At 28.2% G+C, this 15,820-nt stretch overlaps 1 protein-coding gene across 5 annotated transcripts; it reads right to left on the bottom strand.

Moving 5' to 3' along the window:
• Nucleotides 1-4,040: 4,040 nt before the first annotated feature.
• On the bottom strand, nt 4,041-13,091 carry LOC100165674. 5 transcript variants are annotated; one of them, XM_029490900.1, is made up of 14 exons: nt 12,797-13,091; nt 11,737-11,823; nt 11,589-11,675; nt 11,441-11,527; nt 11,293-11,379; nt 11,145-11,231; nt 10,920-11,083; nt 7,912-7,998; nt 7,558-7,827; nt 7,205-7,474; nt 6,842-7,120; nt 6,440-6,758; nt 5,132-6,300; nt 4,041-4,242 (listed from the first exon to the last, which is right to left on the bottom strand). In XM_029490900.1, the coding sequence occupies exons 1-14, from the start codon at nt 12,855-12,857 to the stop codon at nt 4,132-4,134; spliced, it is 3,165 nt and encodes a 1,054-aa protein (XP_029346760.1). In that variant the 5' UTR covers nt 12,858-13,091; the 3' UTR covers nt 4,041-4,131. The 5 variants fall into 5 exon arrangements, with proteins under 5 accessions (XP_029346760.1, XP_029346762.1, XP_029346761.1 ...); XM_029490902.1 differs by lacking the exon at nt 11,145-11,231; XM_029490901.1 differs by lacking the exon at nt 11,441-11,527.
• Nucleotides 13,092-15,820: the final 2,729 nt, after the last annotated feature.

The raw sequence follows: 15,820 nt of genomic DNA, 5'->3' as shown, positions 1-15,820 counted from the left end.
GCCCGGGATGAGCACAAGGGGACGGTCGACGGACACTGACGGGCCAGCGCGGTGTAGTGGCAGCGGGATTTCCGGGTAATTAGTGGCAGCCGGCTGTAGGTCGACCAGATCGAGGCCCATCGACTCGGCGGCAGACGGCTTGCGGCTGCTCTCTGCCCGCGGCTGTTCCACCGTGGCGGTGTCGTCTGCTCCAGCATATTTTGGTCCTCGGCAAAGTACTGTGACGTTTGCAGGAGTGGACTGCTGCAGGTGGCTAATCGCGGTTGGTCCGGTCACGTATGGCTCGGACCGGTATCGGCAGCTAATCGAGCATGGTCCGGTGACGTACCGACTAAACTGCAACAGCGTCCGTTCAGGAACATGGAAACTTGCCGCGCGCAATTCGGCAAATACGCTTTGCATCACTTCCGTCTCGGTCGACTTAAAGTTAACGGATTGGTTTTCTGCGCAATTCATCATGATCATACGAGAATATAATATTATATAGCTATAAGTCAAACACGACAACTGGTATTATATTATAATACGATACGCACAATGTATTAATTTGGTTAGCTGATAAATAAGAACTATTGAATTGACTGACAATAAAACATTATTATAGTACTGTACTATTACAATCTACAGATTGTTGATTTTTAATAGGCTTGAATAAAATATAATATTATAAGATACCTACTCTATTCCATATTATTATATACTATTATTATTTAAATGCATGAATTTGAAATTTTTAGAAATGCAAGAAAATTAAAGTTATAATATTACGAAATTATATAATACGTTGTAGATAGGAATTATGAATATTCCTTATTCTAGTCCCAATAAAATTGGTGATTGCTAATTGTGTAAGGAATCCAACTTACAATAGGTATTAAAGTATAATATAATAATATATGAGTTCAAAATAATAAAAAACTACTGATTTTTTTAAAACGATGAAATATTTTGTTGGCCTATGCCTAATAATATTATATTTTAATACTGTGTACCTGTGTACCCATGTAGTCATGTTGGTATACTAAATAATAGTAATACAGTTAAGAAGGAAAAATCTGGACCCGGGAGTAATACCTTGGGGTCCCGACTATTTTGACCTCATATCATTTACTTTGTCAGGTTACTGTCAGTAGTTAATTTTTTTCCACTCTGTTCGTCAAATTCTTATTTTTAATCGTTGCTTTAGTTATACTCAATTATACTACAATTGATGCCTGATGGTTTACTTAGGCAGTGACACGGTTGGTGGGAATAGCTATTTTATGAGTCAGCGGCCATATATACCATGTACACTTGATAAATATAAAAAGGTTTATAAGTAAATGTACCATCACCAAATATGTGTGGATTATAATTGCGCAAAAAGTTTAGATTAGATTTGCACGTTATCAATATAATGTTGTTTGCACGATCAACAAATTTAAATTGTTCGTTTTTATTTGTTAAGACTGGTAAATCAGAAAGTTTGTGCTATTGCCTCATTAAATGATTTAGGAATGGGAGGCAGCACTTTTCGTCGTTCACGGTATATAGATTTTCTAATACTGTTAATATAAGCGAATTTGGATGTACTACATGAAGATAGCTCCGTACGTATTATTCTATTTGGCTGTAGATTTAAATCCTCGCATGCTTTTCTTTTGCACTTAACTCTAACTTCCAGCAAGTTTAAATCTTCAACAGTATTCGGCTCATGTTCATGGTTGTCTTTGATATCGATTAGTGTTGATTTTGAACAATTGGTTTTTAGATACGCACTATAAATTTTTTTTAATTTTTTTTAAAATTTTTTTTGACGCAACGCAACTTATATTTCCCGAAACCAAATTTCTACTAAAGTGAAATTTAAAGTTACGAAAAATTAAACATTCACGATTTTTAGTAGTATTTATTATTTTAAAATCCATTTTTATACACTCGCAACTTAAGTATAATACTTTGATTTGTAAGCAGAACGCATGAACAGAGAAAAATGAGAGTCGTAATGAAGTGCAAAATGGATCGATATTCGAAAATATCGATAAGAGTGTAACGTAAAAATTAAAAATAGTTAAAACTGGTAAATAATATGTGCAATAGTTACTAGTTAGGTACAAGGTAATAAGTCATATTGCATTATATCCAGAATACAGTTTGGCAACGTTGTATATGGTTTTAACGAATAATTTTGCTTCCATATGCATAGCGAATTATACTCAAAAGGAGTTAAATAATCACAATTTTTTTCGGGATATTACAGTAATAATTATATGTTGAGCGTATAAACATTTTCTCACATTTATTGATTAAGTTTACACTAACTGCTTTTTATTAGTAATTACAAATTATAGTGTACCTACCTACCTAGTTTCAACACAAGACCATAAGTCAGAACTATTTATAATTAATTATTGATAAATATTTATTATTTAACATGCAGGTACCTATATAATACTTTAATAATAAATAAATAAATTTAAATTAATTAAATCAATTTTAGTTCATATTTACAGTCGTTTAATTCCTAATTAAATAATAAACATTTAACTACATACTAACAGTACAACCTTAAACATTAATGATGTTAAGTAAAATACAGAAAAAATAAAATTTCCAATCTTACATCTCTAGTCCTGCGCCATACTGTTCCATAGTTTGCACAGCAGGGAAAATGCACATTTCAACAAATTAACTCAAATTGTTTTTGAAAACTATATACTTATCCATAGAATAGATAAAATTTAATAATATATAAATTTTGAGTGGAGTGAATATCCACTCAATGATAACATAAATGTGGTATAAATGCGGTTCAACGCAAACAGCTTCCATCAATTTATTGTTTGTTGGTTAATTGGTTCTCAAATGGCTCGTCGTAAAAGGTTTCACGAATACGTAATTCCCAAAACAGCTCCATTATTCGACAACAATTTTTCATAGTTTATTTTGCATGATATAACATTTTAAAAACACTACATTTTAACTATACCTATTTTGAAACAGTTCTTAATACTTATACTTAATAAGTGGGAAGGAATTTGTGTAGTCGAAAAGGGAGCCAAATGGGCTATAACCCATAAATGTTGTTATCCTCTATCAATTTTGTAAAAGCCTTTATGTGATTTCACTCTAAAGCTGTGTACACACATTTGCGCGTAAAATCCTTTGATGCGGCTAAATTTACCGACAACTGGTGGGAACGGTGTTACGGCGTAACAGAAAATGTTACAGGTGTGTCATGGCTTAAAGTTACTCAAAAATCATTAAAAAAAATTATTTTACATGAATGTGTTGGATCTATGTTGCACATGGGTCTGAGAAAACAAAATATATGATCTGACAATTTTAATATTTTAGCGCTTTTCATGGTTCTTGGACAGTTGAACGAAGAATCACCGTTTTTAAAGGAATTTAGCGTCACTGCGTGTAAGATGTAACAATATAGATTGTTTATCGATATTGTTAAAAATATGGTATAAACTATAAAGCAGTAGTAATTCGTCAATAAAACCTAACAAGACTTAAATATTTTTTTTTTGTTTGCAGGAATTATACCATTCCAGGGGGAAATAAGTTGAATTAGAATAAGAATAATAATTTTGTATATTTTTATTATAGTAAAAACAGTTTAGCTAAATAGTTTTCTACAAATAAATAGTGGCTTGGAGACTTTCCCCCCTTAAGTCTATCCCAATCAAGTAGGTGCTTTACTTATAATTAATGTCTGACATTTAGAAAATAAAGACAATAATATCTAATCTACTCATTTAATACGCCATTTTAACTAAATTATATAATAGAATTATTAGTTAAACCTAAATGGTTTTTTTTTTATCTTCTCTGTTTAAGTAATATTCAATATTTAGATATAATCTCTTGTAAAACTATGATAACTATAACTTTACTCTTTAAACCTCTAGGACGGTGTGTTTAAACTTTAAATAAATAAATCTAATAAAAAACATTTAGCGATTAAAATTTTGATTCTGTTTTAAAATACAGAATACCATGTATAAATATTACAGGATTCCAACATCAGTTTAAAAATTGAGAACAGTTCATGGTTTACAATTATAGTTTTTAATCAAAGTAAAAATGTCTAATAAATATAATTAAAAATAGTTAAATAGTAAATACAATTAATATATACAATTAACGACGACATACCGTCATAGAATTTATAAGGCTGAAATTTATTTTATTATTTTCCATATTTTCCATATTTCGTCTAAGTTCTAACACTCTTGCTGTCCGTTCAGAGATCTATAAAATAAAATATAATTAAAATATACTATTTTATCCATTCAATGTAAGACACTCATTCTTTCAGAAAACAAACGGTTTTGAAATTATTTCATTTAAATAATTTGAAAACGTAAATTAAACAATATTTTTACTGCTATTTGTATACTATAAGAAGGTTTTTTTTACTTATTGAATTAAAATATACATTTTAAATTTCATATTCCAAATCATAATATTATTCAGAGTATTATGATCTATAAAAAATTAAATTTCAAACCAGTAGTTTGTTCATTATAACTTATAAGTATTTAAAGTTTAAATTGGGTATCTCTGCTCTGCACGGTCTGTTTTTTATAAACTGGAGTGGACTGATAAAATAGTTAAAATAACATATTATTATGTTATTTATCACCAAGTAATATAAATATGTAAAATTATAATATTAAATTGGCTTAGAAGTAAAAACAGTAAGATCACTGGATCAGAATATTTTTTTTTTTAGACGAGGGGACCGAACCATATAAAATTGCTTTACACAAAGACTGGACCAGTATAGACCAGACCGTGTAGAACTCTTTAGCCTGTAAGGATGTCACGCTCCACTTAAGTTTGTTTAAGTTTTAATATTAAATGAATTAACTACTTGTTATATTAAAATTCAATTGGAATATATCTAAGTACACCAAAAATCAATCAACTTTAGAATATGGAACTAAAAATGAAAGTTATCACAAAAAAGTTAACAATTTAAAAATAATGATCAAAAATAGTAAATAATATATTATTTTGTTACAAAGATAAAGTTGTTACTCAATGACTTAAAAATATGGAAAAAAAATATTTCTAAAATTAGGTATTAATAATTTTTGAAATAATGAGTGTTTTGTGTTAGGATTTAGAAACTCACTATTTGTTCAAGACTTTCAGCAGTTTTAGTCATAGATTCAGTCGTTTTGAGCAATTTTTGACAGGCAGAACACGAAGTAACATATTCTGTAATTTTGTCATAATAACCAATACACTTTTTATGGCTACTTAAATAAACACCTTCACATTTTGCCACAAAATCTATTTTTTCTAAAAGATTTTGTAATTCATTTTTTGTTCTAACAGGCTTATTATATTTGTATTTCATGCCATATACTTGTATTTTTGGCAAAAGGCTATTATCAAAAGTAATGTTTTTTACAGTTTCATACAAATCGTCTTCTTCATAAAAAACAGTTGAATTTCGTGATCTATCATGTTTAATCTTCCAATGTAAAGTAGGAAGTACTATAGTTTTAGAAATTTCATAAATGAATCCGTAATCTTTCTCTATAAAATCTTCAGTTTCAGTATCATCATCATCATCATCATCATCATCATCAAGTATTATATATGGATTAGAATCATCAGTATCCGAATGTACGGCTAATGAAACACATTTTGAAATTACTGGCATCTTTATTTCAACAGTATTAGAAGACAATTTAACTGGCATTTTAAAGGCTGAAGTTTCTTTCTGTTTATACTGTGACAAACTTTGTTGTGATGTATTATATACAGAACTACTTGAAGTCGATGGAAGACAAGGTGTTAAACTAACAGATGGAGAACTGTTATTTGTGGTCGAGGGGAGATTATGTTTGGGTAGTAATGTAATGGACATGGAACTTTTAGGAGATACTTTTGAATATAAATCTACTGATGGTTCTGTCATTTTAGAATTTGCTATTGGTTCCAAGGTAACGGACAACGAACTATTAGCTGAGATGTTTTTTAGTTTTGTTAATGATATCGATAAAGAATCATCAATTGAAGATAATGGAAGTATATTATCATCTTCAACTAGTTTTGTTCCTAAATCTGGTAATAGCTGTTCTGGTTCAGTTTCCAAATTTGTTTGTAAATTATCAACAACCAGTGGCTCAATTTTCACAACCGAAAAATCAACTGAGTTTGCAGTATTTGATTTTAATGTTGGATCTAAATCAGGAGTTGTATTGTATTCATGTGTTTCATTTGTAACCGCAGTAAACTCTTTATTTGCATTTTTTGACGAAAACATTTTACTGGTAGTCGATAATGATTTATCTATAAAACATAGAAATATAATAAATAAATGTATGAACAAATTATTATTAACTTTTTTTTAAAAAAAAATAATAAAAATAGATTTTAGATAATTGATCACATACATATCAACTAATTTTTGTAAGAATATTTTACATACCTAGCACATTATTTTTGATTGTTTTTGTACACAACAGTTCATCAGGTTTATGTCTTTTGAATTTAACATCACATGTCCTCAATACAGGCACATCATTAGTTTCTAATTGTTGTATAAATGGTGTAGCATTAGATGCTGATAGCTCAGTATTCCTTGGCAATGGCAAAGAACCAGTCACTAATGATTTGACCTTTTGATAAACACCGTCGTACATTACCATGGGTTGAAGCATGTCGTGGGGTCTAAAATGCCTTTCGCACACTTTACTGTCTTCAGTCAATTGAAAATCTAAAACTGAACTCCACTTTTCTACCTGCTCCTGAAAATAAGCAATAAAAACAACAATGAACGGACATCAATAATTATTTTAAAACAATATTTCTGAATAATTAAAATAATTACTATTGTTGGTGCGAAAAGGCAAATATCTTCAGTACGCTCAGTCATGTTATTAGTTACGCATCCAGGTAAAGAACAATTTTGCGTCACTGTTTGGGGTTCCAATGAAATTATTGTAACTGGCACAGCAAAAGGTGCTAATGACTTTCCTTTTGAATTTATACCATTTGTCAATAAGTTGGAATGAACTATGTCCTCAGGTCTAAAATGCTTTTCACACACAGCACTGTCTTTAGTAAGTTCTACACATACACTTAAATTCCACTCAATTACATCTTCTTCCTATAAAATAAGCAATAAAAACAACAATGAACGCACATCAATAATTAATTTAAAATAATATTTATGAATGGTTATAAAAATTACATTTTGTGGTGTGAAAAAGGAAATATCTTCAACCTCTTCAACAGTATTAGTTGTGCATCCAGGTATACAACAATAGGTTCTCGATTCCGGCACAGGATCCATTGCTGGTATTGGCATAGAAAAAGGTGCTAACACCTTTACTTGTGAATTTACATCATTTACCAATAACTTGGGACACAGTATATCCTGGGGTTTGAAATGCCTTTCACACACAATACTGTTTATAGTCAAATCCAAACCTAAAATTGAACTCCAGCGATCTACCAATTCCTAAAAAATAAGCAATAAAAACTACAATGAGTGGACATCAAAAATTATTTTAAAACAATATTAATGAATGGTTAAAAAATTACTATTGGTGGTGTGAAAAGGGAAATATCTCCAACATTTTCAACATTATTAATTGTACATCCAGGTATAGAACAATAGGTTCTCGATTCCGGCACAGCATTCATTACTGGTACTGGCATAGAAACAGGTGCTAACACCTTTACTTGTGAATTTACATCATTTACCAATAACTTGGGACGAAGTATGTCCTGGGGTTTGAAATGCCTTTCACACACAATACTGTTTATAGTCAAATCCAAACCTAAAATTGAACTCCAACGATCTACCAATTCCTAAAAAATAAGCAATAAAAACTACAATGAGTGGACATCAAAAATTATTTTAAAACAATATTTATGAATGGTTAAAAAAATTACTATTGGTGGTGCGAAAAGGGAAATATCTTCAACATCTTCAACAATATTAGTAATGCATCCGGGTACAGAACATTCACCAGTAAGATCCTAAATTAATAAAATCAAATAAATTACTTTTATGTTTGTATAAAATATATAATGTAATACTAAAATAAGTTCTAATCTGACCGGAGATAATTTAAATTAAGGAATTATGAACTTTCTTATTTAAAACATTTAATGAAATTACGGATAAAATCAAAAATTATGTAGAAATTAAAACTAAATGCGCTTGAGACTGACCATAATGAACTTTGTCGACAAAATAATGATCTTGCTTTATATATTGAAAAAAATTAATTAAATGATTATGATAATCAGGGCTTGTAAGTTCAACACAGGAAAACATGTTTACTGCGATACAAATCCGTTTCATAACAATGGTAATAATAATATGAAGTTTGATACTGCATGTTTTTGCATGTTTTGGATGTAAAGGCATATTTGGCATATAGTCGATTTTTTACAGTCGTTAGTGCATATTATTTCATAAAAATATTTTTTAGACAAATATTTGAAAAATTTCTAATTTCTAATTTACTTTCCCGTTTACAAAATTATAGTATTTTTATTTATTTTTATTCAGTGAGTATGTGACTACCTAGTGTCCTAGTACATACTTATTTCTATATTATGCATTTTACGAAATATCGCGGAAACAATGAAATCGCTACCACTACCATCCTCCACCGTATAAAGTGGCAGCTTCTCACCATTCAGCATTTTTTTGTACATTGGTACAGTATAGTTTTCTTACACTCGCCGATGAGTTTACTCGTATGAGTCGTATGCGTTTGTCTGTTCAATTTCCTTTTTTAGTGTTTTCATGGGAGGTATAGGTACTGTAAACATTATTCAAATTTTATTTGAACAATGCCGAAAGAAAAACAAACAGTTGCGGACCGTTTGCAAAATTTTGTGGAGGAATTTGAATTTTTTCATGATTTTTTTACATAATACATATTTTGAGTGCATAATTTAAAAATGTTAGGGCATATATATGCATATTTTGACAATTTTTAGTGCATGAAGTAAAGAGCCCTAATGATAATAATCAATTTTTATTGAGAAATATTATTAAAATTCAAGGTATTCCTACTACTAATAACGAAAATGTATTCAATATACTTGAAAACATTGCAAAATCATTGAATATCAAATTTTTAAAACAAAATATTTCATTAGATTTCCGTAGACCTACCAAAATGGGATTGTATCCAATTATAATTGTATAATTTAATGATTTTGTAGAAAAATAAAAATGGAAAATCTACAATAAAAACATCTATATCAATGAATCCCTAACTGCAGTTAATAGGAAACTTTTCTTTGAAACCAGAATGTTTGTTAGATCCTGAAAATATTACGAATCAAGTGGTGTACCGAAGGAAATTTTTTTGTTAAGCAAGATGAAAGTAGCAATTTTTTATTCTAATGATTTACTAAAATTAATGAGTAACTAGTAAACAAGGAGTACTTAAAAATGGTATATAAGTTATTAATTAACCTTTAAATAAATATGGTCTCTGATTTTAATTCCGTTACTAATGATCTTATTCCTTCCTCAGAAATCAAAAATATTTATGATATTAATATTTACAACGGAAAGTTATCAGTGTTTTTTTTATGAATATTAGATGTTTAAAATGTAATTTTGATAACTTTGTATGTTTTTTAAATACTAAATTCTATCTATTTTATTAGAAATTGCACAGAAACAAGTATAAAAACCCTATTATTGTAAAACCAACGTATTCATAGTTTTCTTTAGAATCTAAAAAGTAAAAACTAACAATATCTAATGCACATTACGTTCAGGGGCGCATACAGGGGGTAATTTGAGGTTCCCCTAGGACTTGTAAATTTTTTATTTAAAATAGCGTTCTTAGTGTTAGAGCGTTATACAAGGAAACATAAAAAAAAAATGGCTAGGATCTTGTTAATTTTTATTTTGTCACATCCAACGACCAACAGCACACTATTAAACTAATGACTAGGTAATCAGTATTCAGTTATCAATAATCATACATCGTCGCAGATAAAAACGTTACGGAAACACCAGTATGTCCGTGTGGCTAATAATAAATTGTACTGCATTAGAAAAAGTTTTAAGAAATAATAATACAATCCACGGATGGGTTTTACACATTTTTACTAAAATATTATCAATTTTGTATTAACATGGACAATGGAAATATCTATCAAATACATTCCAATTGACAATTAGTGCTGTAAAAGTAATAGATGAATTGACTAAATAAAAATTAAATTAAATTTTGTACTATAATTGTATGTGTTTTTGAAATAAAATGTATTAAATATATAATATTATGTTCTGCTATTTAATATTTAATATTTTAATGTGCAGGTTCCATAGTACACTTATAATATATAGACCGCGCATTTAGTGAAATATATTTAAGCCAACATATGTGCAAGAGAGACAGATTGTCATTACTTTTTCTAGGAGGAGATTATAAGCAATTTTATAATAATTATATATATTTACAATCTCAAGGAGTAATGTACAAATTGTCTATCAACTCCTTGAAATTGTAATGTCAGAGTCTGTCTCTCTCACTGAACAATAACAGTTCAGTGGTCTCTCCCGCACATATGTTGGCTTAAAGTGTTACACACAAAATGAGCATAATGTGCGGTCAATATATTATAAGTCTATGGCAGGTACCTAGGTAATAGGTTAATTGTTCCCATTAGTTTTTCTTAATTTTAAATAAAAACAAAATATTTCGGATAACATAAATTATTTTTTGTTGCAAATTTAACAAGAAAAAAAGACAACTAGGGATGATTACTTTAAATAAGTAACGCAAGATAGAGAGAAATGGAAGGAAGTTTCTTTCGTAGCTATGGGCCTCCCGTGGCCTTGAAAGCTGATAAAAGAAAAGAAGAAAATAAAAAATTATTATTCTTATACCTAGTTAAATATAATATATTATACTTTAAACCTTAGCAGAACGAGTAACTGACTCAATATAAACAAATAACGGAGTTTCCTTAGAATTTATATTTGCAACATAATTTGTAGACGAACAAGATGGTTTATTAGTACCAATAAACCCATTATTGACAGCCGAACTTGTTGATGGAATATTTCTTGCATCTATTACATCTGTTAAAATTATAAATCATATTTTAGAAATTGAACTATTTATTGAAACGATAAATCCTACTTTTAATAGGCGATGGTTTATTTACACGAATGATACCGCTACTGACAGCCGAACTTGTTGATGGAATATTTCTTGCATCTATTACATCTGTTAAAATTATAAATCATATTTTAGAAATTGAACTATTTATTGAAACGATAAATCCTACTTTTAATAGGCGATGGTTTATTTACACGAATGATACCGCTACTGACAGCCGAACTTGTTGATGGAATATTTCTTGCATCTATTATATCTGTTAAAATTATAAATCATATTTTAGAAATTGAACTATTTATTGAAACGATAAATCCTACTTTTAATAGGTGATGGTTTATTTACACGAATGATCCCGCTACTGACAGCCGAACTTGTTGATGGAATATTTCTTGCATCTATTATATCTGTTAAAATTATAAATCATATTTTAGAAATTGAACTATTTATTGAAACGATAAATCCTACTTTTAATAGGCGATGGTTTATTTACACGAATGATCCCGCTACTGACAGCCGAACTTGTTGATGGAATATTTCTTGCATCTATTATATCTGTTAAAATTATAAATCATATTTTAGAAATTGAACTATTTATTGAAACGATAAATCCTACTTTTAATAGGCGATGGTTTATTTACACGAATGATCCCACTACTGACAGCCGAACTTGTTGATGGAATATTTCTTGCATCTATTATATCTGTTAAAATTATAAATCATATTTTAGAAATTGAACTATTTATTTTCATTAGGTGTAAACATGAGGAGACTAAAGACCCAAAACAATTACGCATATGTATTTAGTAAAAAGAACTGAAAAATAAATAAGTAATCAGTTTTTATTATTATTTTAGGTATAAATATACACTATATATTATTATAATCATTTATAGATAGTGATTTTTTAATCATGCTCACTCCTTTTTTACTACAAATTAGATAGCGGATGATTTTTTTGAAAATGTTGATGTATCTAAATCAAAATTCTAATGAGTGGTTCTGAATTATTATAATATATATTTCAAGAATAATAACCCAATTAAAATTGGTTTTATAAAAATATAAATAATTATATTTATATTATGTAATATTACATGTAGTATTTATTATACTTGGATCATTTTTACAAATTATTTATATTGATAGACACATACTTTTTCAAATTGTCTAAGCCCCCATATCTACTTAACCCATAACCAATAACCATAGACATATTATCTTTAGTACACAGTTATATAATTTAAAAACTAATCACTTGAATTTTTGATTTAAAATTTAAATACATTAAAATTCTTAGTTGAAAAACAGAATTTTGTTTTGTCAAAGAACCATCTTTAAGGGGTACTAAAATATCTCAAGGATTCAAAATAAGTCCTTTAATAGTATTTAATTATTCCAAAAATTAGAATTTGAATATAACATTCATAATTTAAGCATAGAAATAGGGTGGCCTAACCTATCATTTTTTTCTTATATTAAAGCATAGGAAGTTTATAGTACAATAATGTTTACTTTTATTTTTTAAATAAAAAGTTTAATGATTATTATATTTCATAACAAAGTAAAACCTTTTAACTACCTACCTAAGCTATACTAATAGTAGGTACGCTAATTAATAATTAAAAAGGTTAATACAAAATAAATTAATAAATTATTAATAATTTGTTTCTTACCGTTATCTAAAAATAATGAAGGAATAGCATCAGGTCTTAATCTATTTTTTCTGTTAGTCATGAAGCAATCATCGTCAAAATGAGCACGACATACTCTTACATTACTTTTTAATTTTTTAGTGGGATCAACTTGTAATCCGCATTTTTCAAACCACTTTTTTCTAAGTGTGAAATCACTAGGATAGCCATAGAAACTAAGATCTTTCGAATAGCGGTTTAAACAATTTTTCACAGAACAGCGAGGTCCATTTCCCAAAGTGTGGTCCTTTAAAATTTAAACATATGTTTCATTAAAAAAAATTTGAATATTAGAAACAGTTAGTTATTGACAAATTTAATGTACAACTACAAATTAAAATATAATATGAGGTTAATAAATATTTTAGTGATATAAGTATTTTCAAATTGCATGTACATATGTATTCGTATATTATGATACAATTAAGTATTAACTTTAAAGAAACTAAGATGGTTGCTTTTAAAAACTGGACAAGAAGAATAGAGCTGTCCTTAGTTGAAACTCTAAACTTATTAACAATATGTCGATAAGCAGGAAATTTACAGTTTTCCAAGATTCTAGGACAACAAAAAATAAATTGTGAACATTAAATGATAGCATACCACAAGGTTCGATACCAGCCACATTACTATTCAAAGTTACATTCATAGGAACGTCGGGCTTTGAGTAATTTATATTATTGTCGTTAAAACTAAATGTAGAGGTAAAAATTGTAACAATGATATTAAAAGCAGAACTATACTGTGTACCAAATAAGGGCACACCGGATGGCTACCTGTTTCTGTCCGGTGGCGGGCATCCCCCACATAGAGGAATAGGTAGTGACCGGTGGAAGGGGAAAAAAGTGTGCAGAACCGGTGAGCACTTTGGGTAAGAACAGAGTATAGAGCTTAAGAAATGAATACTAATAGCAGTTAAGTATAGATAATTACTAATTAATGTCAATCAAATATAGCAATACTTTATAATAACAAACGTTTTTGTTTGGACACCTACAAGGTTATATTTCTAATTACCTTTAATAAAATTTATGAAAAAAAAACTCTAATTTTAGATTATGAGCAGGGGATGAATGTATTGTTTTACAATGTGTGATTTTTTTTTTATTGTATGTCGAGTTGTATGTTGATACGATAAGTTATTATATATTAAATAATGCTTTGATTTTCAACTGATTTTCTGGTGGGAAAGTGGATGTATACTGGCGCCGATTTTCTCTTACCAATAGTTCCCATTTCCACTACTCAGCGGTGTATACAGCGGTTTAAAAAAACATATATCTTTTAGAAGGGGTTATTTCAATGCGTCTGTTTTTGTTTATATTGAATAAAAATTTAAATAAAAAATTACAAAAATACTACCTACGGTAAAAAATTGTGTTGGCATTTAATGTAGGTGATAAAATTTTAAAAATATTTTTACTCTTTTTGAGCTATTTATAGCAATAATGATTTTTATAAATATTTTTTTTTTTGATTAGTCAATAAAAATTTTTTTGCTTGGTCAAAAAACTTTGAAATTTAATACAATAAGTTAATACATAAGTTATTAAAATAGCAACTCAAAAATATTAATGATATGTTATTCCATTTTTTTTAGAATCATTCAAATTTTGTCAAACTTCATAAAAATCATAAAAATGTGCAAATTATTTTATAGTTAAAAAATTGTAAAATGTATTTTTATAGCTTAAGATTTCTCATATGTAATTTTATAAAAAACAAAAACATATAATTCATATGAACTTTTATTACTATTGAATTTGGTTTGAACTTAAATTTGATATAACAGTACTAAGCTTATTGTCGATATTATTATTTAAGTTAAGAGGATGTCAGCGCAATATTTGTTTTCTTTCTTAGAACCGCGAGCAACATAGATAAAATGCTTTCACCCAATATTTTTTTTTATCATTTTTGAGGGTATGACATTACCATATCATTTTTTTGGTACCTAGTAATCAATTTGGAAATTATAAATAGGCCATCTACCAATGATGCACTTTACTTTTCAACTAAATGTATTTATGATAAGTCAGATATCAAGTGTTCGACTGGGTTATAAAATACTGTGGTTCTTCTTAAAAAGTTAGAATACATTGGAATAAGAAGTACTCCTACTGATCAAAAAATCAGAATAAATTATACTTTAAGTGATAAATAATTAATGATTTTTAAAATATACAATTCCTCTAATGATTTTATTAATATTGTTCTGCAAGAAAACTCTTGTGTAAGAAAGTAAAAAAGATTGTAAGTTAAATATTTAGACTTATACTCAATGAACGATTAAAATGCACAATAGCATTCACATTTAAAAATTAATAAAACTTTAGTACCAAATTTAGTAGTAGTTTATTAACTATGGTATATAACCTTTCTGGGGAAGTACTTACCATTCTCATACTGTTAAATTAGAGCAAACAATTATTGCTTTATTAAAATATCTTCTCTGCTAGTCAATACTCCTCTCACCAAAACTTATTTATGATCATCTCAACATTTATAATTTTAAAACTAATTATATACTGAATGTTTGTAAAATTGTCTTTAGAAAAATGTTATCAAGTGTAGAAATTGATAAAATAAAAATATGGTATAAATCCAAAGTGTCTACGGTACAAAAAAAGAAAATCGCTACATGAGAAATCGAGTGAATATCCAATGTTATAAAAATTTTAACTTTAAACGCACATAAAATGTTGACTTTCTTTTTTTTATTGTTTGATAAAGGTTGATAACTATACAGTATGTCCCAGAAGTCCCGTATCACCCTTAGTATCTCCGTGGAAAATCAATATTTTTAAATGCAGTTTTTTTACAGTCATAAGTATGGATATTCTGATTAAATAACATAATATTCGATTTTTTTTTTTTTTTAGAAATTTGAAATTTTCAAAAAACTTTTTTAGGCAAATAAGTTTATTAAATTTCCAAGATAGCCATTTTGTTGATCATATTTTTTAAAACAGTTCAAAAAAAAATATATTAAAATTTAATGAAAAT

The sequence above is a fragment of the Acyrthosiphon pisum genome, chromosome A2 (genome assembly GCF_005508785.2).
Source record: "Acyrthosiphon pisum isolate AL4f chromosome A2, pea_aphid_22Mar2018_4r6ur, whole genome shotgun sequence".
Classification (NCBI taxonomy): domain Eukaryota; kingdom Metazoa; phylum Arthropoda; class Insecta; order Hemiptera; family Aphididae; genus Acyrthosiphon; species Acyrthosiphon pisum.
Note: the sequence above shows the minus strand (reverse complement) of the source record. Positions and strands in the feature narration are given on the sequence as shown.

Bases quoted from the DNA above. Each gene is read 5' to 3' on its own strand.
- LOC100165674 (XM_029490900.1), bottom strand. From the start codon at position 12,857: ATGACTAACAGAAAAAATAGATTAAGACCTGATGCTATTCCTTCATTA. The intron at 11,676-11,736 runs GTAGGATTTATC...TAATTTTAACAG, and splicing joins TAAACCATCGCCTATTAAAA to ATATAATAGATGCAAGAAAT. The intron at 7,999-10,919 runs GTTTAAAGTATA...TTATTAATTTAG, and splicing joins CAGTTACTCGTTCTGCTAAG to GATCTTACTGGTGAATGTTC.